The following is a 27,447-nucleotide window of genomic DNA, read 5'->3' as shown; positions in this document are numbered from 1 at the left end:
CAGACGGGGGTGATTTCTGCAGATGCTCGGCACCTGGGGGGCCTGCCTGCTTGTGGGGCCCTGGGCCCCGAGATGTCCCAGTAGGGCCTGGCCTGACGCATCATCTAGTGGGCCCTGCTGCAGGCTGCGCTTCTTGCCTGCTCTACCTGCACCCTGGCCCCAGTAGTGGGAGGGTGGGCTGGGGGCCTAGTGTTATGCTTGTGGCTGTGGTACCCACTCTCTGGTTTCCTTGCATGGCTTCAGCTGGGCCTCCTCCTGTGATCAACCTGGGGGTTGATGGTGTTCTATTTTTGGTCTCTGAAGCGTATCACCTGGGCCAGGAGGAGACAGACTGGTTTGATAAGCCCCGGGATGCCCGCTCTGACCGGTTCAGGCACCATGGGGGCCATGCAGTCTCCTCCTCTTCCCAGAAGCGAGGCTCTGCCAGGCACAGCTACCACGACTATGATGAGCCCCCTGAGGAGGGCCTGTGGCCACACGATGAGGGTGGCTTGGGCCGCCATGCCTCAGCCAAGGAACACCGGCACCACAGTGACCACGGGCGGCACTCAGGCCGCCACGCTGGTGAGGAGCCTGGCCGGCGTGCTGCCAAACCGCATGTTCGGGACCTGGGTCGCCATGAGGCCCGGCCTCACCCTCAACCCAGCCCTTCCACAGTCGTGCAGAAGAAGGGTCAGCCTGGGTACCCCAGCCCTGCTGAATACTCACAGCCATCCCGTACCCCATCAGCGTACCATCATGCCTCTGACAGCAAGAAGGGCTCCCGGCAGGCCCACTCCGGGCCCGCTGCACTGCAGCCAAAGCCAGAACCCCAGCCGCAGCCACAGCCGCAAGGTCGGCAGGCAGCTCCAGGGCAACAGCAGTCACAGCCACCGCCATCCAGGCAGACGCCCTCAGTGACAGCATCGCGCCAGCTGCAGACACAGCAGCAGCAGCAGCAAGGTCTTGGGCTACAGCCCCCCCAGCAGGCCTCATCACAGGCTCGGCTGCAGCAGCAGGGCCAGCCAACTGCTCGGGGCTCAGCCCCTGCTGCCAGCCAGCCATCAGGGAAGCCTCAGCCAGGCCCCACGACAGCCACAGGCCCCCAGCCAGCAGGACCGGTAAGTAGGGCTCCAGTGCCTGGATCCTACCCAGGGTGGATGTTACAACTGCAGCTTGGACATCCCTTGGTTCCAGGCTGGGCTTGGGCAGAGTCCATGGGTAGTATCTCAGCTATGGGTTCTATGTTGCAGCCACGGGCAGAACAGGCAAATGGCTCTAAAGGGACAACCAAAGCACCCCAGCAGGGGAGGCCTTCTCAGGCCCAACCACCACCAGGACCTGGACCTGCAGGTGAGCCTACACTTTGGTGCCCTCAGCTATGCCCCAGGATACCTCTCCCTGCACCCATTGGTGCCCTGAGCACACACTGCATGCCCTCACTGCTCCCTGACAGGGTGCCCAATAGGCTATAGACCTCCCCAGCAGAAAAGAAGCCTGGGGTTAGAATGAGCCAATGGGGTCACCAGCCTGGGGCCTTAGGGCCCAGGCAGCTCTGGGCAGGCAACATGGAAGGGACTGGTGAGCACAGGGCCAGGACCATGGCTTCTTCCTCTCTCCTTTCCCCTTCCCTCCTCTCTTCTGCCTTCTCATCCTCCTTTTCCTTTTCTTCCCTTTCTCCTTCTTTACCTTCCTCAACTTCCTTTTTTATGCTTCTTTCCACCCCTTTTCTTCCTGTTCTCATCTTCCTCTTTATTCTTCTATTCTCATCCTCACCCTCCTGCCTCATGGGGTACCTGTGTTCAGATTCCCTCATGTCTCCTCTCCCACTCACAGCCTAAAGAGCCAGGCCAAGTGTGGCTCATGATGGTGGTTTCTTTCTCTCTAGGCTTGAAGACTGGAGCCAGACCTGGAGGGACCCCAGGAGCTCCTGCTGGCCAGCCAGGTGCCGATGGGGAGAGCGTGCTCTCCAAGATCCTCCCTGGTGGGGCAGCAGAGCAGGCCGGCAAGCTGACGGAAGGTAGGCACTGCCTATGGCCAGGTCCATGGTGGGCAGCTGCTCCAGGGCCCTACTCTGGGAGAGGTTGGGTCTGGGGAATGATTCTAAACTCGGTCATTCAGGCCAGGCCAGCCCAAAGGCACACTTGCTGCTGCCTAGTGGTTCTCTGGGTGGTCCTTACCCCTTGGGCTAAGCTCGGCTTCACTATGCCAAATGGCCCTGACTAGGAGGAAGTCTGACCCAATTTCTTGACACCTCTGTTCTTTTTCTATGTTGTAGCTGTCTCTGCTTTTGGCAAAAAATTTTCCTCATTCTGGTGACCATGCCCTGCAGGGTAAGTATGAGCTACCTGTACCCAGCCTACCTGGGAAAGGCCTGAGGCCCTCATGTGGGAGCCTCCAAGTCCTGAGGGATTCTCTGGGGAGAGTCTGGTCTTCAGCTGCAGGTGATATGGCCAGAGCTGCAGTGTCCTCTCCTAAGAGTGTGGGAAGAAGAGGAGGAAAAGGAGGGACCCTGTGTTCAGAGGCCCCGACATGGAGCCAACTCAGTAGAGGTCTTCAGCAAAGGGAAACCAGGGCCAATGTCTGCTTGTCTTTCTCCACCACCCCCTTTCTCCCCACAGGGCTCTCACAGCTATGAGTTGGCATTAGGTTGTAGGTGGGACCCACTGGGATGCAGCTTCTCCCCAACCCTCCTCTGTAAATGCTCCACAGGCTCTTGAAGAGATGAAGGGAGATGGTATCATTGCTGTGGAAAAATCTCTGGAGTCAGAGGCCTGGGCGCAGCTCTGGACTCTGCGTATAACAGTGAGTGTCAAGCCCAGGGTGGTATGGGTCAGAGGAAAGGGTGAAAGGCCAAGGCCTGGCTGACTAGATCCACCCAGTTCCTACAAGAATGAACTAGAAGGCACCTGGTGGGCTTCCTTCACCTGTGACAGGCCCAGCAGCTATCCGGGAGGCAGAGACCACTGAGCTGGCTGAGAGGACTCAGGTAGTAACCTTGGGGAAGGGTCCAGCAAAGCCAACCATGCCCCACAACCTAGGGTCTGTGCACTGGGCACTGATTCCAAAGCCCATTTGCTGAGGCCTGGTGCTGGTGACTTTGCCTCAGCCAGAAAAGTGAGGCCAGAGTCTCCAAACCCTGCAGAGCTTAGCAGCCCTGGGCATAAAGTCAAGACACTGTTGGCTTCACGTGCTGAGCTTGTGACCTGCAAGGTGGAAGAGCAGAATGAGTAGAGAGGCAGAGAGGAAAGGGAGGTTACCTATACAGGTGGTCTCAGTCTCATATCAGGTTAGCCCAGGGAGAGAGTAGAAGGGCCTCAGATTGGCGGCCAAGGCAGGACAGAAGCCTCCTCGAGCCTTCTCTTGCCCTGGCCCTGCCTCTGCGGGGAAGGAGAAGGTGGTGCATCATCCAGGATGGCAGGGAGGGTAGCCTGGCTGTTGGCACTGCTCTGTGAACAGCCAGGGACCACCTCCTACCATTCCATAGTCCTGGAACCCTCTTATTCTCCCTCCTTTGGCACTTCTCAAGTTAAGAGTATGGAGGTTTGGGCACTTCTTATGGTGGGCAGGCCGGGCAGTTAGCAAGCAAATCACAAAGAAGCCCTGGAGCCAGCAGGAGCCCTTGCCTAGGCCAGGCCTGCTTATAGGAAGGCACTGGGTATAGTATTGAAAGGGCTTCCTGTCTCTGGAGGAACAATGAGGGGTCTGGAGAGGCCCAGTCTTCCATCCACTTTGTTTATTCCACAAATGTTTGTCAAGCCCTAGGCAGGTGCTGGGCTCTATTCCAGGCACTGGGGATATGGCAGGGAACAAAACCAAGTCCTTGCCCTCTGAAGCTGACTGTCCATTAAGGGGGACAGAGAATAAATAAGTTAAAAAATAAAAATTAGATTAAAAAGGTAATTTCTGAAGGTGATAAGTGTTATGAAGCCAGTGAAGCAGGGTTATGGGGCAGAGCTGTCTGCTCTAGGGAAAGTGGTCAGTGCGAGGTAAGGCTCGAGGGAGGAGAAGAGGCTGCTGCAGGGTGTTCCGAGGTGAGGGAACAGCACCAACAGAGGCTCTGATGTGAGGATGAGACAAGTGGGCCTTAGGGATGGGCAAAAGGCAGCACAGCCAGAGCCACAGTGGTCAGGGATGAAGTCTGAGGGGGCGGGAGCCAGCTGGGGTGGGCTTTGGAGGTCAAAGTAAAGAGCCTGGAATTTATTCTAATTATAGTAGGCACAGTGCAGCACCCCCAGTGCTCTTCCTGCCTTCACCCCATGACAGTGGGCTCCCTGCTGCTTTCCTGCTCAGTCAATGTCTCCCTGGAGCTGCTCTGGAACAGATATGAAATCAGAAGTTGTGCTGAGGGGAGGAGAAGGACTTGAGGCAGCCCACGGGCCAGGTTCACGGCAGTACCTACCTTGGGTTTGGGGCCGAGGCTCCATCCTGGAGATGGAAAGGAACCACTGGCATGGCTTTGTTCTGTGTCCTGCCCCACGATGTGGGTAGGCCACTGAGACCACCAACTTTGTAGTTAAAGGATTCTCTCTCAGGGTCTAGCATTTGGCTGATGATTGGGCCAACCAGTCAGCCCTTCTGTGGGGCCCCTCTCCTGGTGTCTTTTATGGCAGTGTCAGAAGTGGGCTGGGAAAGGCTTACCACTTTAAACCCAATCCCATCTCCCTCACTCCTAAGCAAAACAAAAACAACTTGTGTTATATTAAAGAAATGTCCCTTCCTGGCCAACCTAATTTCTTCTTTCTTCCTGTCCTTCTCTTTGTGACCTCAAATCTTCCCAGGCACCCACTCTCCAAGCCTCAGTGAGGTGGGATCCTGTAGGTGAGAAGGAGTTAGGCCTTCGGCACATGGCAGACAGCTGAGAGGAGTCCGGGGCTGGGAAACAGCTGTCCACAGTTCTTGACAAAATCCTACTTTCTTTCCTTCCCCCCCTCCCCCTTGTTTCCTCCAAGCATCTACAGTCTGGCAAACCCTTGGCCCAAAGACTCACACCAGGTGGGACGTGGCAGGCGGGCCTCAGTTGAAGACAGAATGTTTTCTAACAGCAGCTGCCTGGGTGAAGCATTTGCTGGACACGTGGGACCACTGGCCCAGGGACCTGTGACTATCTTTCCAGAGACCCTGCTCTCCTCAGGGGACTACCTTCAAGGCACAGCCTTCGTTGGGAGGGAGGAGCCCTCTCCAGAAACCTTGCCACCATGGCAGTCTTGCTGCTCTTCCCACAGCCGCCTTTCTGCGGCCTGGCCAGCCAGGCTTCCAATGCGTTATACACAGAGTTTAGGCACATGCTGCCTGTTTTTGATGGATGCTGCCCTCCCTCCATGATGCCAGAAGTTTTTCCACAGCCTTGGAGAGGGGCTTTGACTGAGGGCTGGAGGCCCCAGTCTCCATTTCCTTCACATTCCAGCTGGCCCAGATCCCTCTGTGGCCACAGGGCCCTGCTCCCCTCACCCTGCCCTCTGGGTGACATTGGAGCAGACTTCCATGTGGCTAGCGTGAGGTTGGGAGAACTTTACAAACATTAGGACCTAACACTGTCTCATTGATGAAATAAGAGGCCATAGCACCAAAAAGCAGCGTGGGCGCCGGCTGAGGCTTCTCCTAGCCGGTGGATGGCAGCATGCTAGCATGCCTGCCACCATCTCAAAGCCATCCCCCCAGCCATTGTGAGCATCCCAGCAGCACCACCATTGTCTCAAACAGCTGGCTCCTCATTTGTACACCTGGGGATTTCTTTTGATTTCAAGAACAGCCTTAATCATTTCAGTTTTGATTTACGTGTATACCTCATAAACATTTTTCTTTTGTTTCTCCTTCTCCCTTTCTCTCTTCTTTCTCTTTGCTCACCTCCTTGCCTCTTTCCTCCACCACCTTTTGTGACTGATGGTGTGGTTTCCTCTCTGCTCTGTCCCTGCTCAGCACAGGGAGAATGTTGACTTAGAAGCAATAGTGGGCAGCAGGCCACCAAGAGCACAACCCCAGGGCGAGGTCTAGGGAGGCCCCTCAGCCCGCCTCTGTTTACTGTGCAATTCCAGACCTTCTTAAGCCATCACCAGTGGGCGTGCTCAGAGCAGAGGGGCCAGAGCTCCTGCCAATCAAGGGAAGGGTCCAGAGCCCTGTGTTGGGAAGAGTGGCACTGTCCATCCACCTGGTGGACTGGGTGACATTCCTCCCTAAGGCCCTTCCTTTGGGGGCCTCCCTTCATCATAGGCACAGCCACAAGTCTCATCTCTAACCTTCTATGCAATGAAATATAAACCCTCAAAGACAACTGTTAATATTTAATAAATTCCATGTTATGTATAAGGAGTTAATTGCAAACATGCAATTGAGAACTGGATAGATATGCTCATATCAAACCCCCCACCCTCCCTGCTCCCACTGTGTGTGTAAAATTCTCAGTCTGTGGCATGTTTGACTTGTGGCAGGACTCGCTGCTGCCAGGTGAGTCACCGCCTGTCCCGCAGTGGAGCATGCACAGCTCGCAGCCTCTTTGCACGATTTCATCCATTTTAAATGCTCGACCCTCTTGCTTGGAGTTCTTTTTGCCTCAGAACCTCTCCTTCAGGAGTGCTTCCAGCTGACTTCTGCACGAGCTAGTGAGGACCTGCTGGAATTGTTGCCTGAGCATGCCAGGCTGCAGGCCAGGCAGTGCAAGGCCCCAAACACCCTGCAGGTTTCTCTGACCAAGACAGAGGTGAAAATGAGTCTTTGGAGTAGACATGCTGGTGGGAGCCCACACAAGGTGTGTGTCCATCAACATTCTGAAGGTTTGCAATAGGATTTCCGTCTGTAAGTCACTCCCGCTCTTACTCTAGCCCTGAGCCAGAGGTATCTGGCTGCCCCTTCCCAGGGGGGGCACTGCTCAAGGGCAGAGCTGGGTTGCATCTGTGGCCAGAGAGACAGAGGCCAACGGCAGGGCCTGGCTGTGTCCTGGGGACCCCAGCTTCTGACTGTACCTGCTCAATGCATCTCCTTGGTGGCTGGGAGGCTCAAAGGTTTATGAGCCAGGAGATCTAGGCTGGAGCCAGGGATCAAAGATCTAGGCTGGTACTCAGAAAGAACTGGACCTCTGGCACTTCTGGTGGGGACAGCTTACAGTGTCATCTTAGACCAGAGCAGGTGTTCACATAGACAGTGGCTTCAAGTTGAGTTTCTTGGGAAGTTTCTCAATAGTACAACTTATAGAAAGTCCTGTTGTGACCCTCTCTGCATGTGTCCCCAGGACATAAACTCCCTGCCCACCCCCATCTCTGAAGCCCAAGTACCCACTGCTCGTCAGCTTCCCTGTGACGGAGCCAGGAGTGTGGCAGGCAATAGCTGCCTGACCCCTCAAGGCCTAGCCTGCCTCCAGAGTGCTCTGGTTTGCACCATGCATTTCTCAGGGGTCCACGTTTCTCATGCTTTCCTATGAGGTCTACACACCCCTTCAGAGAGGGATCCTGTCCCACCTCTGGCAGCTGTGGATGGGACAGCAGGCTGTCAACCTCTGTGTTTGGCCTGAGACCCTGGCCTTCTCGGACTTGGGCCTCACCCATCCCATGGGGCATCTGCCTCATTCCAGAGATTAGGCCTGGGCTGTATGAGGCCATCTGAGCAAGGGCTGAGGGAGGCCACCATCCAGCACCTCTGACCACCCAGGGCCAGGTCTGTGTGGGGATGTGCCTAGTGGCTGGATACTAGGGGGACAAAGGCAGTAATCCTTCCCACTAAAGGCCAGGGGATGGAACCAGGAGCAGGGAACAGGCAGGGAAATGACAACAGGTCAGCCTCTGTTAGTCTCAGGCTCTAAAATACTGACTTTTCAGCAAATATCCTTCCTGGACAAGCCCTCTGAGTTTGAAATTTCTGACATCTGCCACTTCCTACTCCCCAGTGTACCCACAGGACACATCTGTACCCATCACCCCTTGTGAGGGTGGCTGGAGCAGGCCTCTGGGCCACAAGTGTCCTGGCCTTTTTGTAGATGCAGCTGTGGCTCTGGGGACACTGCAGCCAGAGGCTGAGGGACCAGCATTCAGTGCCTTGGGCAGTGGGGAGCATTGAGCACATCTCCAAATGGGCCAGGGGTCTCTGGGATGCGGTCCAGGCCTTTTCCATACCTGCCTCCCCAGTGTCATGAGCAAGGGCATTGCCTCCTCTGCCCACTTCAGGGCCCAATGCACTCACTTCACAGTGACACCCCCTTCCCCACCATCCACTTAGTCCTTGGGAAAAGAGTGTGGTCTCAGGGCCCATGATGAGGGCAGCAGTGGCAGCAACTATGGCCTTCTGCAACTATGGTCTTCTGGAGCCTGTAGGGAGTTTTTCAGGCAGATCCTTTGCCATGGCAGCATGGTCCTGGCCTGTTGGTCTCTCCCCTGCCCTCATTCCCATCACCCCGTTCTGTAAATACTTGTCATCGTGGACTCCGACAGGGTCAGAGGGACAGGCCTGATCAACTGAAACTCCTCAGAGATGTCATCTTTGCCTGCCTGCGTACCAGCAGCCCTGCTGCCATGTGCACTGGGGTGGCACTGGAGAGCCATGGAAGTCGTGAGATATTGTATGTGTATGCATGTGAACAAGTGTGTGAGTGTGTATGTGTATGCGTGTCTGCCTCATTCAGCCTCTGGGATCAAATCAGCTCCTTCTCTCCAAGTGCAATGCCCTGGAGAGTGGTGGCCACCCACGCCTTTCCCCTGCTAGCTTCCATGTCTTGTTTTTGCTTTCACTCCTTCCCTCCCTCCTTTCCTCTCTCCCTTTCTTTCCTTCTCTCCTTCTTTATTTGAGGGGGGAAGAGTGCTGTACAAAGTCAAACAAACAAGTTTACAGTTGTAAGTGCAATGACCCAAGTCCTCCACACGACCTTGTGAATTGTGTGCCGTCCTCCTGTGCTCCGTGAGAACTCGTGGTACTTCAGTCTCCCTCCCCTGTATTGTGACAAGGTAATTCTGTGGTATCAGAATAAAAGGACTTGATATAAACAACCTACAGACTGTCTCTGGATGGTTTCTGAAATGGGAAGGCTTAGCTAGAGGAACAAATCCCAAAACTTGTGACAATCCTGTCTGTTCACAGTTAAAGGGAGTAGAGCGAAATGGCAATGTGGCAGAAGTGCGGGGAAGGCCAGGGCTGAGTCCACACCAAGCCACCCAAAGACAACAGGCCCTCCATAAAGGCACCCCAGGGCAGATCCCAAGTTTGGACCTGGAGGGAGCAGTTAGTTTACTGCGCAGACTGTTGAGGGACAGTGCCTCCACTGCCTGTGAGTGTCCAGGCTGCACAGCTTTCTTCCGCCTGATTCCAGGGAAGCAGGTGAGCAGGTGCTGCCCCCTGGTGCTGCCAACAAGCCCTACACCTGTCTGCCTTGCTGTGTCTACTCCAACACCCACACTCTTCTGGGTTTGCCAGACCTCAGTCCTTCCCTAGAAGGACGGAAGAACCTCCTTACCAAAGTAACGTAGAGCTGATAGAAAATTTTAAAAACACAGATAAACAAAAAGAGTATCAGCCTTGCCTCTGGCTTTTCCCCCAGAGTTAATATCCTGATGCATGTCCTTCCTGTTTGTATTTTTCTATTCTTTTTCTTTCCTTTTTTTTTTTTTGAGGAAGATTAGCCCTGAGCTAACATCTGCTGCCAATCCTCCTCTTTTTGCTGAGGAAGACTGGCCTTGAGCTAACATTCGTGACCATCTTCCTCTACTTTATACGTGGGACACCCACCACAGCATGGCTTGCCAAGCGGTGCCATGTCCGCACCCGGGATCTGAACCAGCAAACCCCGGGCCACCAAAGCAGAACGTGTGAACTTAACCGCTGCACCACCGGTCCGGCCCCATATTCTTTTTCATTTTAAACAGAAGTCATGAGGTGCAGTACCCCCTGTTTTCTAGGCTACTGTTTATTCCTGCATGTTCGTCCCAGGTACTTACATGTGCATCCTCTAACACTCAGCCTCCAGAGAGCTGTGCCATGAGTTTACAGCCAGTCTACTGTCCACACCCTGAAGGACAGGCACCATGTTCCCAGTTTTCCTATTATAAACAATGTTGTGATGAACACCCTAATTTCTAACCGTTCCACCCATATTGGTGGCTGAGGCCACTCTTTTTGCTCCCCATTCTGGCCTTGACAGTCCTATACATACTGGGTACTCATAAATCCAAGTGGCCTCAGAAAGCGGGGACTGTTTTTACTTAAGTAGTCCAATGTGGTTGATGGGGAAGGGGAAGCTGCAGGCCAGGTAAGTAGGATCTCAGTCAAAGGCAAGGTGGGGCGCAGGGAGCTAGGGCCTTGAGGTGTGCAAGATCTTCCAGGCTCAGGGTATATGGAGGAGGGGGCATCCCTGCTGGCCTGACTGCTGCCCAGTCTCTCCTGCCCTCCTCTGCCATCAGAGCCTGCCCAGTCCTGTGCCACTGTGCTGAGGGATCCTGCCTGCCTAGGTTCTTCTTTCCACAGGAAGCTCTCTGGTTCCAGTGGAGTCTGACCCCACCAGGCCCTCTGCACCCAAGAGCTTGAGCTGAGGCCTGGGGAGGCAAGCAGAGGTTCATCCGGTCACGATTCCCAGCAAGCTGCCACTGTGCCAGGCGGGTGAGGGCTGCAGGGACAGATAGCTCTTGGGATAGGCATGGCGGCCGATAAACCCAGGCGACACCCTGAGAACTAGGCACCCGGCCTTCTTTGCCCCACACCTGAGGGAGCCAGGAGCGCACCTGGCCCTTCTCTCCCTGTCTGTCTGGGAGTCCCTCCAGAGCAGGTCCTGGCAGCGTCTGGTGAATCTTGGCCTCATAATGGACCAGGAGAGACCTGACAGACCGACAGCTGCGGAAGATCCCTGCTGGGGCAGGCCCCGCCCTTCACCCTCCCATTTCGTTGACCTGACCCTCACTGGGCTCAGTTCCTGCCCCGCCCCGCCCCACCCCTCATCGTCAAAGATTCATTGGTCTGCATCCCTCTCAGGCCCCGCCCCGGATGCTTAGGGCCCACCCCCGTCCGACCTAGCTCCTTTCGCCTCACAGCCCAGTCTTGACTCAGATCTCACCCCCTTCTCAACGTGAGCCCTGTCATTCCTCTCAGACTTCGCACGACCCTATAGACCTGCTCCTGTATTGTTTCCATAGGGCCACCCCCTCTCCTCGGAGCTCCCACTCCCTCCTCTCCCAGTAACAGGCCTGGGGCTTCGTCCACAGACCCCGCCTCTCACCAGCCTAGCCCGGCCCCAAGTGTCTGCTCCTTTCCTCGAGGTCCCTGCCCCTTCCCCTCCAGGACTCCGGAGTCCGAAGGTCCGACTTGTCCTTCACAGGCCCCGCTTCCTTGCCATCTAGGCCCCGCCCCTCCGCTAACGGTCCTCGCCCATTCGTCGAAGGTCCCGCTCCTCCCACCGCGGGGCTGGGCGTGGCGGAGCATGGTCGAGCCGCCCCTGGCTCCGCCCCCCTGAGCCTCACTTCCGGGCGCCAGCACGCCCCGCCTCGCCCCGGGTGCCCAGAGCTACCATGGAGCGGCAGGTGAGGGCTCAGCCCGCGGTTCCCGTGGTGCTTGCAGCCCGAGCCGGGTCTGACCCTGGTGTGTCCCATGCGCAGGTGCTGCTGAGCGAGCCCGAGGAGGCGGCGGCGCTGTACCGGGGCCTTAGCCGCCAGCCTGCGTTGAGCGCCGCCTGCCTGGGCCCAGAGGTCACCACGCAGTACGGGGGCCGCTACCGGACGGTGCACACTGGTGTGTCTATGGAGGGGAATCGGGTGGCGGGCCCATTCTGGGACTGTGCACTCGGGTGGAGAGAAGGGGCTGTGGAAGGCTCGCTGCTTGATAGGTGCTCACGGATGGGTGGAGGAAGAGGGAGCTTGGAGAGAGTGGGGGTGAGAGAGTACACCCCCGCCCTGAGATGTCTTCCCACACAGGTATATGGGGGGTGGGCTGTTCAGAGTCTTATGGGATGGTGCCCATGAAGGCATGAGTTGAGGATGTGAGAGTAGAATTTAGACCAAGGTACAGGGTGTCGGCTTTGTACGGCTCATCCCCATCACTGTATCCAGACATGTGCCAGGCTGCCCTCAAGGTTCTAGGGTGGGTGCTGGGAGCAGTAGTGGTTCCTCTCCAAGATGCAGTCAGCTCAGGCTCTGTGGGCCTAGACATGAGTTGTGACCAAGTGTTGTCCATCCTGCACCCAGACTATCTGGAGACAGATTGAGGGAGGTGGACTGGACCTTCCTGGGGGTGGGGTGGGGCTGGTCAGGTCAAGTTGAGCAATCTCATGCCTCTCCTCGCAGAGTGGACTCAGAGGGACCTGGAACGCATGGAGAACATCCGATTCTGCCGCCAGTACCTGGTGTTCCATGATGGGGACTCAGTGGTGTTTGCAGGGCCTGCGGGCAACAGTGTGGAGACCCGGGGGGAGTAAGTTTGAGGGAGGAAACTTGCAGGCAAAGCCACAGCCATCTACAAGCCTTTTATGAATGCTTACCATGTCCTTTGTTGCGGGTGGGGCCCAGAAGGGAGGCCAGGAGCCAGGATTCTGCCCGTTGGTAGCTTATGTGGTCTCTAGTGATATGGCCTGATAAGCATTGGAGGCTTGCTCCAAGCTTGGGTTGGACTAGAGCCCATGGAGGCTCAGGGAGGCTGGGGAGAGTAGAGCCCCTGCCCCAGGGAAGAGAGGCAAGGCTAGCTGCCATGGTGGGGCTAGAAGGGCTACAGAGGCAGATGTGGGGCCAAAGCCTCAAGAATCTTATTTAAGAGGCTATAGCCAGTAAGGGGGCAGGATGGGGATATCACTGGGTGGGAGGTATTCCTGACCTTCTACCCTGTGTCTTCTTCAGGCTACTGAGCAGAGACTCTCCTTCAGGCGCCATGAAAGCCGTGCTGCGCAAGGCTGGAGGCACGGGCCTTGGGGAGGAAAAGCAGTTCCTGGAGGTGAGTCTGCATGAGACCAGGTGGTGGCCAACTAGGGGCACAGACCCACAATTAAGATTCAGTTGGGAGGCAGGCAACCTGATGCCCACATGTCCTCAGGTCTGGGAGAAGAACCGAAAGCTCAAGAGCTTCAACCTGTCGGCACTGGAGAAACATGGACCCGTGTATGAGGATGGTGAGGCAGCTGGCTGGTGAGCAGGGTAGACAGGAGGGGCAACCATAACCCAGGGCTCCCCCTGATTTGCCCTCCCTGCACCCAGACTGCTTTGGCTGCCTGTCCTGGTCACACTCGGAGACACACTTGTTGTATGTGGCAGAGAAGAAGCGCCCCAAGGCTGAGTCCTTCTTTCAGACCAAAGCCTTGGACATCGGTGGCAGCGATGATGAAATGGCCAGGCTGAAGAAGCCAGACCAGGCCATCAAGGTGCTCATGGCTGTGGCTAGTTGATGGAGGCACTTCAGGGCAGCCCCAGGGCTCAGTGTGCTCCCTGCTCACACTGTGCCCGTCAGAACTGGGGAGGCCCTGGCTTCTAGGGGGCAGGGTAGGCTCCTGCAAGACAGGCTGGGCATTCAGTGTCTTGTGTTCTCAGGGTGATCAGTTTGTGTTTTACGAAGATTGGGGAGAAAACATGGTTTCCAAAAGCACTCCTGTGCTCTGCGTGCTGGATGTCGAGAGCGGCAACATCTCTGTGCTTGAGGGGGTCCCTGAGAGTGTGTCCCCTGGACAGGTTAGTGCTGACTTGGACTACATCACTCCTGGAGTCTGGGGGCCCTGCCTGAGCTACTGCCCCTGTTCACACCTGCCCTGTGGTCTTGTTTATAGGCATTCTGGGCCCCTGGAGACACAGGTGTGGTGTTCGTAGGCTGGTGGCATGAGCCCTTCCGGCTGGGCATCCGCTTCTGCACCAATCGCAGGTGAGGAAGTGGAGCAGGGCAGGGGGCCTTGCAGCTCAGGCTAGCCTTGAAGCTGAGTGTCTCTCTGGCGGTTCCAGGTCAGCCCTGTACTATGTGGACCTCATCGGGGGGAAGTGTGGTAAGTGTTGGCACCCACCTGTGCTTTGCTGACACACTGGCCCTGCCAGCCTGCATGATACTCACATGTCTGTCTGATCTAGAGCTCCTCTCAGATGACTCTCTGGCTGTCTCTTCTCCCCGGTTGAGCCCAGACCAATGCCGCATCGTCTACCTACAGTACCCATCTCTGGTTCCCCATCATCAGTGTAGCCAGCTGTGCCTGGTGAGCTGGAGGTGGGCGGGGGGAGGTCAGCAAGAGGGAATGGTGGATGAGAGCTAAAGATTCAGTTTCATCTCTCCATGGGCTCCTCAGTGGATCTCCTGTGTTGGGTGCAGTGATGGTATGAGTTCTGCCTGTCCTCTCCAGGCAGGGCCTGGAGTCTGAGTGCACCAGTATGGGGGGCTTTGCACTGTCAAGACTCACTACCTTGAGAGCATCCTCCGTCTACAAGAATGCTCCTCCCTTTGCTTGTCATCTGCATGTGGCCAGGCTCTGCAAGGGACTGGGATATAGTGGGTAGTTACTGTCTTTGTCCTTACCCAAGAAGAGCTTTGGGCCCCTAGTGAAAGTCAGAGCCCCTCCAGACATCTGGTCCAGGTCACCAGAAAGGAGAAACATCAGGCTCATCTCAGGTCCTTCCTCCCTTCCCTGAGGCTACCCGGGTCTATCAGAGAAGAGGACGGGTACAGCATTCTGTGCCCTGAGGGCACTGCCAGTCCCCTGGTGGGCCTGACCATTGTGTTCTCTTGCAGTATGACTGGTATACCAAGGTCACGTCAGTGGTGGTGGATGTTGTTCCTCGGCAGCTGGGAGGTAACGGGTGTGTGGCAGGGTGGGTGCAATGGAGTCCGCAGCTCTGTTTTCCCACCATCTGTTATCCCTGCACAGGGTCAGCTGCCTCAACTCTTCCTTCCTGGGTCCCTTCTGAAGTCTCCGTCCCTGCTGGGCCAGCCCCATGTCCAGCCTCCACAGGGAGTGGGGTCATCACCGTAGGGAATTGTTCTGATAGAAGGAAGTCAACTGGACCAAAGCTGAGATCAGAGCAGCCCAAGCTGGCTGAGGATTTGGATGATTTCATTCATTCCTGTGCTATAGCTCAGTTACATTTTTCTTGTTTTTCCAGTGACTGCTTAAAACCACTGCTCCTTTAAGGGGTCTCAGAAGGTGCACTAGGTTGGAATGTCCTACTTTAGACGCTCCAAGCCCAAGTGTGCTGCATTATCCCACTCTCACCCCCCAGCCCTGCATTTGTCCAGTGCAAGCCCTTGAGTCAGCAGGGGTCTCTGGGAGGTTGGATCTTGGCCGACAGGCTCTGGTTGCAGTCTCAGGTGCTCACAGCTCTGCTTGGGATCCTAGACCATCCCAATGACATGAGGGGTGAGAGTCTCTTTTCTGAGGCCACCTGGTCAGTTCCAGGAGTCCAGTGGACAAGCGATGGCCTCCTTATCATCTCTTTGGGTTGCAGGGATGCAGTGGGGGGGACCTGGTCTGAATCCCAGCTCTGCCTCTTATTAGCTGTGTGTCCTTGGACAGTGTCCTGACCTCCCTGAGCTTCCATTTCTTCATTTATGGAGACGGTGGTTGCCCCTGCCTTCTTTGTAGGATTATAGTGAGGGTTAAATGAGTGATGATATTAAAGAGTAGGATTTATTCAGCTCCCTATACCAGGCACTCTGCTAAGCACTAATGGACAGATAGACAGGTGTTATCTTGGTTGCAGCTCCTGGTGCCTACCAGGGGCCCAATAAGAGCAGCTCATAGGAAAGCCAGTGCATTTCTTCTGAGCACCATGCTTTCTCTCAGAAGCTCTTAAGCTCTGCCTCTCCTGGGCCTTCAAGGGCCTCTGCCCTTCAGCCCCCACCTTTGGGCAGCTCCTCTTCGCCTACGGTGCCCCCATCTGTGGGACTGCCATTTTGTCACAGTTGTAGGGGTCCCGGGTGAATTCCCCAGCAGCTCAGTCTGCCTCAGTCTTGACCCCCTACACCTCCACTCGTGGACAAGACCCCCAGCCCTCCTGTCCTTGCAGAGAACTTCTCTGGGATCTACTGCAACCTTCTGCCTCTGGGATGCTGGTCAGCTGACAGCCAAAGAGTGGTTTTTGACTCAGCTCAGCACAGCCGCCAGGTAAGGGGCCTTGATTATGTTGAGGCAGCCCCTGTAACCATCCCCTAGGTGCCTTGGGCCTGGGGCATAGCATATGCACACCCCTGGGTGGAATGCCCAGCCACACAGTCTCACTAGCCCCTTAAGGCCCTGCCTGCCCCTGTCCTGGACTCACTTTTCCATGAGGAGGGTGGCTGCCCTGGTGCCCCACAACAGAACCCTTAGCCTTTTCTCCTGAGGCAGAGATGCAACCCCTGCCCCCAGCATTTCCAGCTTAAGGACAAGGGGGTTGCCACTGTGGTGGGCCCCTGAACACTATACAAAGAGCTGATGGAGATGGGACAGATCCCTTCTCCCAGGGATGGGGTGGGGATACCTGTAGTGTGCCAGGCTCCATTTGGTTGTGATAGTTGATCCTCATGCTGGCTCAAAGGACACAAAGGCATTTCTTACCTTGCCCAGGTCACTCAGCAAGTTGTGACAGGGCTGTGATTTGAACTCAGGCTCTTAGGCCACTCCCTACTGCACTGAGTAGATGTCGCCATAGTTGCTCACAGCCCTGGCCTGGCCCAGGGGTCCCCAAGAGGGTAGAAAGGAGGTGGGGGTGAGACCCATAGGGCTGTTGGATGTGGTGCCACACGTGGCCTCCCTTCTGCTTCAGGACCTGTTTGCTGTGGACACCCAGATGCATAGTGTGACCTCCCTGACGGCTGGTGAGCAGGGCTGGTGGACGGGCCAGCCAGGCCAGGGGTGGAACTGGAGCTCGAGCTTGTGGGGCAGTAGTGGCACTCTTGGCCACTCTGCATCACTGACTGTTCCTCAGCTTTTACTGATAGTCTCAAGAGGACCCTGCCCATGCAGGACCCTTACCCAGCCAACAGACTGCCTCCCCTGCTCCACTGCCCTTCGGCGCTCAACTCTGTCCATGTCCTGGTCCCACCTCAGCACGGCACCCACCCCTGCTCCTCCAACCTACAAAACTCTCCTTTGCCAACATCTGCCAGAGTTGTTTTTCCCCCTCCCCAAACCTCGGGTGCCCCATCACAGGCAGTGGCAACTCTGTCACCCCAGGGCCCAGGAGAAGCCCTGTGTTGGCTGATATGACTAGGCCTGGTGATTCTGCCCCTAAAACATTCTCCACCTGCCCTGACTGTACCTGCTGCTTCACAAAACTACCAAAGTATTGCTCCCAAACTACATCTCATCGCACAGTCCTTGCTTAAGACTCTCCTTGGACCCCACTGCCCAGAATCAGCACACCCTGCCCCCAACTCCCTGGGCCTAGCTGCTAGCCCTGCAGACTGCAGTCATCAACTGGTGGGTGGATGTGCCGTGGTGGTCTGGTGGTCCCCAGGCACAGCCAGGGACTGCCAGATGAACAGACCGAGCAGAAGGCTCACCCAGGGCTGTGTGCAGTTGGGTGTTTGTGTCAGCTCCTTTGTTTGTGTCAGTCCCTTTGCTTCTCAGGCTGGAAGGGGTACCTTGTCATAGAGCCTCCAGCCTGAGATCTGGCTTTGCAGGGAGTGGGTAGGAAAGGTGGTAGCCTCTGCCAGGCACTTAGTGACATCTGCCTTCTCCAGGGGGATCAGGTGGAAGCTGGAAGCTGCTCACAATTGACCGGGACCTCATGGTGGTACAGTTCTCCACTCCCAGCCTACCCCCAAGCCTAGTGAGTGTTGGTGGACCTCGGGCCAGGAGGCAGGGGTTCTGTGTGCAAACAGAGCTCTCCAGGTCAGGGGAACTGGGCACAGCCCAGCATGGTCCAGGAAGGTCTGGCACCCATGGGAGGGAACTACTGCACTAGGATCTGCTCTGTACAGAGCATGGTGCCCGGGACAGTTCCCAGTCCTCTGGCATAATGCACCACAGGGAGACAGCAGAGCTTAGAAGCTGAGGAGGAAGGGGTATATGTGTTTCTGTATATGAGTACCTTTGTGTATGCCAGCTCACAACAGGAGTTATACTGTACCCTCTGGAGGTGGGTAGAAGGTCGAGCATAGTGAGAGCTGCCCACTTCCCACTCTGGGCAGAGGTGGAAGAGCAGGCAGGCAGCCGGCCACCTGTGACACACTTTTTCCCCTTGGCAGAAAGTTGGGTTCCTGCCTCCTGCAGGGAAGGAGCAGTCAGTGTTGTGGGTGTCCCTGGAGGAGGCCGAGCCCATTCCTGACATCTCCTGGGGCATCCGGGTGCTACAGCCACCTCCAGAGCAAGAGAATGTGCAGTATGGTGAGCTGGGCCAGAGACAGAGGGATGCCTTCTCCAAGTTCTCCAGCACACGCGTCTGTGGTCATCTTTTCTGCCTCTTGTCTCACATTGTGGGGTTTCCTGGGGTTACCTCTAAAAGGTTTTCTGTTCCTCTTGTGGACAGTCATAGGGAATAATGTCCAGTCATCTGGGCACCTGCTCTGGGTATCAGAGCGGGGCATTACCAGGCCAAATAATCTGTGGTGGGAAAACAAAGGTCCAAAGACAACAGGCCTTATATGAGGCCTTTGTGACCACACCTCATCCAGAATGCTATGCCTGCAGAGTTGGGCTCCCTGACTAGGGCAGAAGTGTGAGCCTTCTGGGGTACATGTGTCATAGTGTTAGCTGCCTTGGCCAGGTCTCTGTTCCAGAGGTCAGTCCCAGACGTGCAGCTACAGCTGAGGCCTTGAGGGGGAAGCCCCTGAGCAGTAGCACTGGCCCTGCTGACTGCTGCCCTCTCCCTGCAGCTGGCCTTGACTTTGAAGCAATCCTTCTGCAGCCCAGCGACCCTCCAGATAAGACCCAGGTGCCCATGGTGGTCATGCCCCATGGTAAGCATCTGACCTAAGAGCAGCCCCTGCCCTCCCACCACCCCTCCTAGTTGGCTCTTTCACCCTCTGCTCCCTGTCTGCAGGGGGGCCCCATTCCTCCTTTGTCACTGCCTGGATGCTGTTCCCAGCTATGCTTTGCAAGATGGGCTTTGCAGTACTACTAGGTGAGTGAGCAGGGCCAGGGGCTCTGGTAGGGCTGTGGGGGTGGGGTGATGAGGTGGGCCCGGTTTGTACAAACACCATGGGTGCCACCCTAGTCTCCAGGCCTCTCTCTAGCCAAGTCCTGATAACCAATACCAGGAATTGCCATGAAAAGGGTGCTTTGGTCACTGGGCAGCAGCGTCAAATTTCTTGGCCCCTTCACCTTGACAGTCTGTAGTATAGCTGGTCACAAGCACCTAATTCACAGATGGGTGAAAGGGTGTCCAGGGGGCTGGGAATGTCACTTGATCACCCTGTCTGGTCCTTCCCTGACCTCCAGTGAACTATCGTGGCTCCACGGGCTTTGGCCAGGACAGCATCCTCTCCCTCCCAGGAAATGTGGGCAACCAGGATGTGAAGGACGTACAGGTATCAGGGGCTGGGGCTTCTGGACAGGCTGGAGGGTGGACTGTCAGGGGTGTGGCTCCATTCAGCTGGGCAGGCAACTGGCTGAAGCATGCTCTGCCCCACCCTGTAGTTTGCAGTAGAGCAGGTGCTCCAGGAAGAACACTTTGATGCAGGCCGCGTGGCCCTTATGGGTGGTTCCCATGGTGGCTTCCTCTCCTGTCACTTGATTGGTCAGTACCCAGAAACCTACAGTGCCTGCGTGGCCCGGAACCCGGTGATCAATATTGCCTCCATGATGGGCTCCACTGACATCCCTGACTGGTGGGTGTGCCCCACAGGTCCCTGCCCTTCCCTCTACCCCTTACCTCCAGGGAGCCCCCAAAGGCCCCAGAGCTCCTGGGACTGCATCAGCTCAGTCTCTTGCAGGTGTGTGGTGGAGGCTGGCTTCCCCTACAGCAGTGACTGCTTACCAGACCTCAGTGTGTGGGCCGAAATGCTAGACAAGTCACCCATCAAGTACACCCCTCAGGTACACAGCTCTCCCCCTGCCCTGTGGGCTGGCAATCCGTCCAGGGCCTGGGGCCCTGCTCACCACCACTCCCCATACCCAGGTGAAGACGCCACTGTTACTGATGCTGGGCCAGGAGGACCGGCGTGTGCCCTTTAAGCAGGGCGTGGAATATTATCGCGCCCTCAAGGCCCGGAAGGTGCCTGTTCGGTGAGTGCAGCAGGACAGCCATAGCAGTTGGTGGGCAAGTGAGCAGAGGAGGACCCTCCAACCTGAAACATCGTTGCCCAACGTCTACAGGCTCCTGCTCTATCCCAAAAGCACCCACACGCTATCAGAGGTGGAGGTGGAATCGGACAGCTTCATGAATGCTGTACTCTGGCTGCGCACACACTTGGGCACCTGAAGCCCTGCCTCTCTGCATAAGCTGGTTGGCCTATGCCACACTTCGCTCCTGGAGAGCCCCAGGGTCTGGCAGAGTGGTGAGAGGCTTCCTGGGTTCTGGACTTCATGGATGGGGGAGCCGAGGAATGTGGGCTATATAGTTATAATAAATGAGGACACACAGTCTAGTTTCTGCTGGTACTTTGGATCAAGCCATCTCTAACCCCAGCCTCACCCTTGGGGTTCAGAGACCATGGGCCCTGGGTGTGGTAGCCATAAAGACCTCATCTACCTCCAGTGTGACAGGGGATGGGACACTGAGAGGCTCAGCCACTGCCTGTCCTGGCCAACTGGGTCTCCACCGGGCTAGCTCCCTCTGCTGCAGCCCTTTGTTAGAAACTGCCCTGAGGCCAGCCCGGTGGCACAGCGGTTAAGTTCGTACGTTCCCCTTCTCAGCAGCCTGGTGTTTGCCGGTTTGGATCCCAGGTGTGGACATGGCACCGCTTGGCAAAAGCCATGCTGTGGTAGGTTCATGTGTAAAGTAGAGGAAGACGGGCATGGATGTTAGCTCAGGGCCAGTCTTCCTCAGCAAAAAGAGGAGGATTGGCAGTAGTTAGCTCAGGGCTAATCTTCCTCAAAAAAAAAAAAAAAAGAAACCGCCCTATACCATCCTTCTCCTCTCAACAGTGTATCTAGAGGCCCTGCCCTTCCACAGCACTCACAGGCTAAGGTAGTCCTAGGGTCAGAATGCCCAGCCCAGGGTACGTGGCCTCCAGCCACCCAAGTCCTAGCCAGGAGTTGCCAATTCATTCCCTAAAACAGAGCCTAAGAAGTACCCTGCACATGTGTAAAGAGGAAAGGTGACTTTATGTCTGACAGGAAGCTTCGTCTTCCCCAAGGCACATAGGATTGAGGCTGGGCCTAGCCCAGCCTCATGACCTTGTGAATCCAGTCCACAAACACAGAGACACGCATGAAGATGGCTGGCCAGCGGGGCCGTGCACACACTTGGTTGGGGATTATGATTCCCTCCAGGACCCAGCAGTCATGGGTAAAGCAGGCAAGTGGGCCCCCGTAGTCACCCTAGTAGGTGGGAGAACTGGTGAGGCGACCCTGGGCCATGGTAGAGACTAGCCCTCTTGGGGAAGAAGTAGTACATTTTCAACTTCCCATGCCCTCCCTGGGCTGGCCAGGGGCCCTGCCACTGACCTCACAGGCACCCACAGGAGCCAACAGTCCCTCAGTGCACATCTCACTCTCGTGTACTCGTCCTCGGTGTTTGACATTACATTCCTGGTTGGAGATGACATTCAGTGAGGCCACGTTTAGGACTGCATTGTCCCCTGTACCTACAGTAAAGGGAATGAGAAAGAGAGGGCCTCTGGGTAGGATCCAAGGCTGGGCCTTCTAGCCTGGAGCAGTCCATGCTCCTGCATTGGGCCCTTACCTTTGGTCTCACTCCAGCCTGCGATCTCACACTTGGTGCCTGGAGGTATCACATGCCGCGCAGGGGGCAGGCAGATCAGGGCCACGTGCTGGTTCAGGGTCACAGGTCTTTAGCAGGAATGAAGACACTCAGGGCCTGATGCCACAAGGCCCAGCACTACCTCACACCCTCTTGACTTTGTCACATACCTCTCCAGCTTAAGCAGAACAAGTTGGGAGCCTGAGGGCCCACACACCATCTTGGCCACTGGGACCTGCTGCAGGTCTGGCTCCCCAGGCTGCGGGTTCTGGAATAGGGTGCCCAGCCACACCTCATAGCCCATGAGAGGCACATGGCTGGGAGAGAAGCTCTGCTAGATCAGTCGTGACTCATAGTCTGTTGCCCCAAGCTCACCTGTTGGCTTGCCTGGGGAAGGTGGCTAAGGGGAAGACGAAGGCAGGGGGGTGGGACTGGGTCCCCAAACCGCAGGAAGGCTCACCAGGAGGAGAAGCACTGCCGGGCAGTCAGTACCCACTGCTCCTTCACTAGGGACCCCCCGCAGAAATGCTGGCCCTGCCTGGAGGAGTGGGGTTTAGGAGAGGGAACAGTGAGTCCTGGGACACAAGATGGACCTGCCATCTCTTGGCTAGGACCTCTGAGGCCAGGAACAGATTCCCACCCTCTGCTGGTATAAGTACTGAGGATATAGCCTCAGCTCCTCTGGGGGAGACCGGCAGTTGTGCCTCACCGGTTGCGCAAGCTGACTGTCCAGGGAGAGTTCCCCGGCTGGCCTCCCACCATACGCAGCTTGGAGCGCCACTCATCCAGGTGAGCCACCCTCTTGCCACACTTCTCAAACAGCATCTGGACTGGTGGATGGGATGGGCCGCATGAAACCCTGACTGGATTGAGATGGGGGGCAAATGGGTCCCGACCCAGGCTTGGCCCAAGTCCATACCTGGGGGCTCCAAGATGGACGGTGGTTTGTCATCATCTGAAAGACCCAAGTTCACCCACTTTAAGAGAGCCAGCCTTTGGCGGTGGAGGCTAGGGGCGGGGCCCCGGGGGAGTGTCGCCAGCGCTCACCGCAGCGCCGCAGTGCACAGTAGTCGAATGGAGTCCCCGGGTCAGTAGTGTAGCACCAGGGTCCATGGCTATCCCTGTCCGGGTTCCGGCAGAAGTTCTCCTCCAGTTGGGCGTGCGGGGCAGAGGTGGGCGTGAACCTAGGCGGGAGGGGGAGCCAAGTCATAGCAGGGTAATCCCCAACTCCCGCTGGGCTCCAGTTTGAGACGCCACAGCGTGCCGCCTTAGCGTTAGGACCAGGCGGGACCTGTGGCCTAGGTCTGGGAGGGGCCGGCCTGCCGACCGACTCACTGCGGCTTGTGCGGCGTCTCCGCGGACCAGCGCTGGCACGTTACGCCCTTGCGGGTCTTGCTGACCGAGCCGCGGTACCACTCCCCCGCGCCGCGGTAGCAGTCTGCGACGGATGGGCAGGGGCAGCCGTCAGCCCGTTCTCGCCCCAACCATCCAGCTCTGTGCCTCCAGTCCCAGCTCGGGCCTTACCCTCGGGCCGCACGTCGTCGGCGCAGCGCCGGATCTGGTAGCAGAAGGCCACGCGCATGCCAGGCCGTGATGTGAAGCACCAGGGCGCCTCCGAGCCGTCGGGGTTCCGGCAGAAGTTCTCCCGAAGGTCCCTGGGCAGGCGCTGCCCTCAGCCCTGGGGGTCCCGGCCTGCCAGCCCGCAAGCCAGGCCGCCTCCGGCTGGAGCCCAGCTTCCAGCTCTGCCCCAGGTCCCGCCTTCCTTCAAGCCCCGCCCCAGAGCCCTCCTCAGGTCCCACCCGCAGAAGTACGCCCCCAGTGGCGGCCCTACACCTTACTTGCACGCGTATTTCTCCGGCAAAAAGCGATGCTGATGCGGGTTCTGCGCGTCCCAACGCTGGCAGGGCACGCCCGCGGCGGTAGTGTTGGCCGTGCCCCGATAGCCCTCGCCCTTCCCGCGGAAGCAGTCAAGGGTCGTGGCTTCGTGGCGTGGCTGTGTCTCGGACCCTTGGATGGACGGAAGCCGGTCGGAGCACGAGCGGGAGCTGAGACCAGGACTGGGGCTGAGGCCAAGCCCCACTCTTGACGGTCCCCAGGCGGCTCACGCCCAGCCCCTCCTCTTTCTCCGGCCAGGCCACGCCCGCCCACTTTTCCCAGGTGCCCTCCTAGGCCCCGCCCCGCGCCCTACCGCAGAGGGGGAGGTCGCAGAACTCTCGCTCCGTCTGCGGGTCTGTGGTATAGCACCACGGCCGCTCCGAGCCGTCCGGATTCCGACAATAGTTGTCGTCCAGATCTTTGTCAAGGAACCTGGGGGCGGTAGCGGGGCGTGAACAAGACCCTGGGACTCAGGTCCTATCTGACCCGGACCAACGACCGCCTATATTCGGCCCCGCCCCTGAAGGCCTGGGCCCGCCCCTAGCGCGGTCTCCTTGGTGCCCAGCCGCCCGCGCGTACTTGCCCGGCTCAAAGGGGTGCGCGTGCGGGTGCTGCAGGTCCCAACGCTGACACTCGCGTCCTGACTCGGTGCGGTCCACTGCGCCGCGGTAATCCTCGCCATTGCACCAAACGCAAGCAGCTGGGGACATGGGGCCGGTGGGTTCGTGGATGGGCGTGGGCATGCTCCTCCCGCCCCGGGCTCAACTCGGAGGTGCTTACCCTCCCGGCACGACTTGATGCCGCAGCTCTGGAAGCGCACGGCAGGGTCTGTCGTGTAGCACCAGGGACCTCCCGGGTCCCCGTCAGGGTTGCGGCAGAAGTTCTCCTCCAAGCCATTTCGGAGTGTGGGTGTGTACCTAGGGGCAAAGAGCAGCAATACAGTGCTTGCTGAGGGCAGGTGCCGGGCCAGGCAGGGACAGAGGGGAGGTGTCTGTCTCACTTGTGATCATTGGGGAACCTGTGGCTCCAGCGCTGGCAGGGTAGGCCAGCCGTGGTGATGGCCACAGTGCCCCGATACTTGACACCATTGTCCATGATGCAGGTCCGCACATAGTCTGGGAGCAAGAGATCCGCGGTCAAGAAGGCCTGAGGCCCCATCACCCCATCCCCTGCCTGCCCTTCTCCACAGCCACTCACCTTTCTTTTGGAAGAGATCGCAGCGCCCAGAACGCTGCAGCCGTGTATGGGGTGAGTGCTGAGTCCATGGCAGCAGTTGGCAACCATGGCTGCTCACGTTGTAGTGGAAAGCCCTGGGAGAAGGAGGCACAGGGTCACCCAGTGCCCAGGTTCCCCTGCCCCCAGTCTTACCTAGGTCCTGTGACCACTTGCCTGCAGTCCAGTAGGGGCCCACAACGCCCTGCACACTCCTCAGCATCTGCCACGTCCTCTTGCCAAGGCCTGGGCCCCACTGCATGTAGCAGGTGTTGCAGCTCCATACCCCGGAGCACCTGGAAGTCATTCAAGGGCGAGCGCTGCCCTGCAGGGTGGGCATGCATGTCAGTGCATGTATATCAGCATGCTCACTCTTCGTTCCTTCAGGGGATCAAAACTACAAGGCCTCTGGGATGGACTCTGTGCTCACATTCAAGGGTCAGACCCCTGTACAGGGTGGGAGAGGCAGGCACAGATGTGGTGCTTATCACCAGCACCCCTGTTTAGTGGGCAAGGCACTAGGCTCAGGTCTAAAACATACACCATGAGAGCAGTGGGTGATGGTGCTTGCCCTGTGGAGCTTGACCCATCTCATCTCTCAGATGAGAATGCTAAGGCTCAGAGCTGTCATACTACCCAGGCAGAGGCCTAACCCAGGCATTTTGACTCCAAGTCTGGGCTCTCACCAGCATGACAATATATGCTAGGTTAGATCAGACCTGTGAGGAATAACTGCCTGCATGTGTGTATGCATCTGTGAGGTCCCAACACTGCCTCAATGCTACAGTAGATATTCTAACGCAGGCCTGAATTAGCAGTGTATATATGTATTCCTGGGGCTGCCCAGTTCTGTGCAAGAAGCCAAGGTCACTCACTGCTCCATGCCCAGTAGGAAAGTGAGCTCCTGGCTCGAATAGCATGATGGGCCTGGGGTCGACCTCTTCCTGAAGGCAGATGGGGATGGTGTCGGGGGCACTCACCAGGGGCCCCTGAGCACTGGGTCAGAAGCAGCAGTAGTGGGAGCCACCCCATTCTCCTGGCCGGAGGCTGCACTGTGACCCACCAAGGCCTCATCCGGGAAGTTGTGAAACCTGTCCCTACGGGATTGGGTGGCTCTGGCTCCACACCCCCACCCCAGGCCTGCTGGGGCCTGACCTGAGACCCAGTGGCAGGAATGTGGGTGGGGCCAGGCCTCAGGCCCCCTGGGTGAGGTGCAAGGGCCCTCACTCTGGCACAGCTAGCCCCTGAGAGATTGCCCTCTGTAGTGGGCAGGTGTTGGAAAGGTTCAGTGGGGAAACTCGAGATACCCTAGGGTTGGGGTAGAGCCCCCCTACAGCCTGGGCTGCTCTGAAGGGAAGGGCAGTGTGGACATATTCACTGCCAGAGGCCTGAGTTCCAGCCCCTGGGCGGTGATGTTAAACTTTTCTGAGCCTTAGCTTATCCCTGTAAAGTGGGGAGCGTTCCCTGCCCCAGCCCTAAAGCAGCCCGCCCCTTTTGCTGACTTATCGGTGCCAGCTGTAGGCAGGTTGGCCCACACCCCTGGCAGCAGAGCCCAGAGAGGCTCCCCTCGCCCCGCCAGAGGTGCCATCCCAGGGAAGGTAAGCGAGGTCACCCATCTGGCCGGAATGGAGGTGGGGCGAGAGGTAGTAGGGACCCTGGCAGGTGCGGCCGTTCAGACGTCCTACAGGACATCTGAGCCGAGCCTCCAAGTACGAGTAGGAGTTAAGATAGGCGGCCTGGGGCTCCCAGTTAGGACGTTGCGTTCCGACACAGCTGGACCAAGAGCTCCTCCTGTGCCAGCGGGGCTCGGAGGCGGCTGGGCTGTGGGGTGAGGCAGACGCCGGGAACAACCTGGCTGGAGGCTGCAGAGGAGGCCCCCTGGCGGAGGCCGGGTGCGGACAGATGCGCGTGCGCTACAGGCGCGCGGTTTGGCCCTGGACGGACGCCGTAGCCGAGAGGCTGGGCGGATGTTGTGAGCCGGGACGCCGAGGCCAAAGCTGGGGGTGAGTGAGGGGCGGCAGGGCTTCCAGCTCGGCGGCCCCCGCGGCTCCCCTCGCGGCCCCGGCCTGTCCGGTGCGAGGGTGCTCGTCGCGCGGGGGTCGCAGCCTATGCTGCAGGACTCCGGGCTGGAGCTGGCCTGGAGGATCCTCCGGAGCTTGGGGCCGGGCGGGGGCGACTAGGGGGGGACATTCGCTGCCCTCCGTGTCCTTGGGCTCCGAGATGGGGTCGGTTCGGTTTCGAGCCCAGATCCCTCGGCGAAACTGGACAGGATCGACGTGGCAGGGAGCCCCTGAACAAAGTCAAGATCCGCCTCTCACCTGGGTCCTCAGCACCTGACACCCGGTGTGGATGTCCGGAAAGTTTACTAATCAAATGAGTGACCACGTCTGGTCTGTCCTGCGCCTGCCCTGGTGTGAGAGGGGCAGCGGCCGGGAACGCTGGCGGAGGGCCTGCGGTGGGCGGCAGGGCGGGAGAGTCACCTTCCCGAGGGGCAGGCGTGGTGCGGACTGTGAATGGGGAAGGGTGTGTGGTGGAAGCAGAGAGCCTGTTTGGGGTGAGATAAGAGACTAGGCTGCAGAGAAGTGAGTGCTATCTAAGGCAGTGCTAGAGGGCCAGGCTCTAGACCGCTGCTGTCTAATAGAACTTTCTGTGATGATGAAAATGTTCTGTTTTC

At 57.7% G+C, this 27,447-nt stretch overlaps 4 protein-coding genes across 20 annotated transcripts in view; 3 read left to right on the top strand and 1 right to left on the bottom strand.

Moving 5' to 3' along the window:
* The window catches only part of BSN (bassoon presynaptic cytomatrix protein), a 98,520-nt gene extending 89,569 nt beyond the window's left edge, over window positions 1-8,951 (top strand). The window contains exons 7-12 of one of the 2 annotated variants that reach the window (XR_006517643.2): window positions 304-1,100; window positions 1,233-1,332; window positions 1,868-1,999; window positions 2,258-2,312; window positions 2,692-2,784; window positions 4,932-8,951. Coding sequence is in view for 1 of the 2 variants with exons in the window: in XM_044754961.2 (XP_044610896.2) it covers window positions 304-1,100; window positions 1,233-1,332; window positions 1,868-1,999; window positions 2,258-2,298 (1,070 nt within the window). In the remaining variant the exon portion in view is untranslated. The remainder of the gene's footprint in view (window positions 1-303; window positions 1,101-1,232; window positions 1,333-1,867; window positions 2,000-2,257; window positions 2,313-2,691; window positions 2,785-4,931) is intronic. The other variant, XM_044754961.2, reaches the window with a different exon arrangement.
* A 2,371-nt stretch (window positions 8,952-11,322) lies between these two features.
* Window positions 11,323-20,409, top strand: APEH (acylaminoacyl-peptide hydrolase). The gene is made up of 22 exons (XM_014840429.3): window positions 11,323-11,465; window positions 11,541-11,673; window positions 12,225-12,351; window positions 12,771-12,864; window positions 12,964-13,039; window positions 13,125-13,288; window positions 13,455-13,592; window positions 13,688-13,779; window positions 13,857-13,897; window positions 13,980-14,101; window positions 14,632-14,692; window positions 15,906-16,003; window positions 16,644-16,695; window positions 17,563-17,651; window positions 18,070-18,208; window positions 18,697-18,780; window positions 18,864-18,944; window positions 19,262-19,350; window positions 19,460-19,650; window positions 19,756-19,858; window positions 19,941-20,047; window positions 20,138-20,409. Exons 1-22 carry the CDS (start codon window positions 11,454-11,456, stop codon window positions 20,241-20,243), a joined length of 2,199 nt encoding a protein of 732 aa, XP_014695915.1. The 5' UTR covers window positions 11,323-11,453; the 3' UTR covers window positions 20,244-20,409.
* A 660-nt stretch (window positions 20,410-21,069) lies between these two features.
* MST1 (macrophage stimulating 1) lies at window positions 21,070-25,892 on the bottom strand. 9 transcript variants are annotated; one of them, XM_014840430.3, is made up of 18 exons: window positions 25,754-25,892; window positions 24,951-25,098; window positions 24,759-24,871; window positions 24,562-24,676; window positions 24,342-24,478; window positions 24,141-24,261; window positions 23,875-23,993; window positions 23,525-23,693; window positions 23,211-23,341; window positions 23,022-23,124; window positions 22,734-22,870; window positions 22,606-22,641; window positions 22,396-22,516; window positions 22,147-22,224; window positions 21,857-22,003; window positions 21,669-21,775; window positions 21,431-21,570; window positions 21,070-21,304 (listed from the first exon to the last, which is right to left on the bottom strand). In XM_014840430.3, the coding sequence occupies exons 1-18, from the start codon at window positions 25,845-25,847 to the stop codon at window positions 21,143-21,145; spliced, it is 2,178 nt and encodes a 725-aa protein (XP_014695916.1). In that variant the 5' UTR covers window positions 25,848-25,892; the 3' UTR covers window positions 21,070-21,142. The 9 variants fall into 9 exon arrangements, with proteins under 9 accessions (XP_014695916.1, XP_070348999.1, XP_014695917.1 ...); XM_070492898.1 differs by having other exon boundaries at window positions 23,868-23,993; window positions 24,145-24,261; XM_014840431.3 differs by lacking the exon at window positions 22,147-22,224.
* The window catches only part of RNF123 (ring finger protein 123), a 35,292-nt gene continuing 32,539 nt past the window's right edge, over window positions 24,695-27,447 (top strand). For 3 of the 8 annotated variants that reach the window (XR_011496441.1, XM_070492895.1, XM_014840434.3), the window contains exon 1: window positions 26,638-26,776. The gene's annotated coding sequence lies outside the window, so the exon portion shown is untranslated. Of the gene's footprint in view, window positions 24,810-26,306; window positions 26,372-26,637; window positions 27,185-27,447 lie in introns of those variants that run through there. The other 5 variants (XR_011496442.1, XM_070492890.1, XM_070492892.1 and 2 more) reach the window with 4 other exon arrangements.

The sequence above is a fragment of the Equus asinus genome, chromosome 21 (assembly GCF_041296235.1).
Source record: "Equus asinus isolate D_3611 breed Donkey chromosome 21, EquAss-T2T_v2, whole genome shotgun sequence".
In the NCBI taxonomy this organism is placed as follows: domain Eukaryota; kingdom Metazoa; phylum Chordata; class Mammalia; order Perissodactyla; family Equidae; genus Equus; species Equus asinus.
Note: the sequence above shows the minus strand (reverse complement) of the source record. Positions and strands in the feature narration are given on the sequence as shown.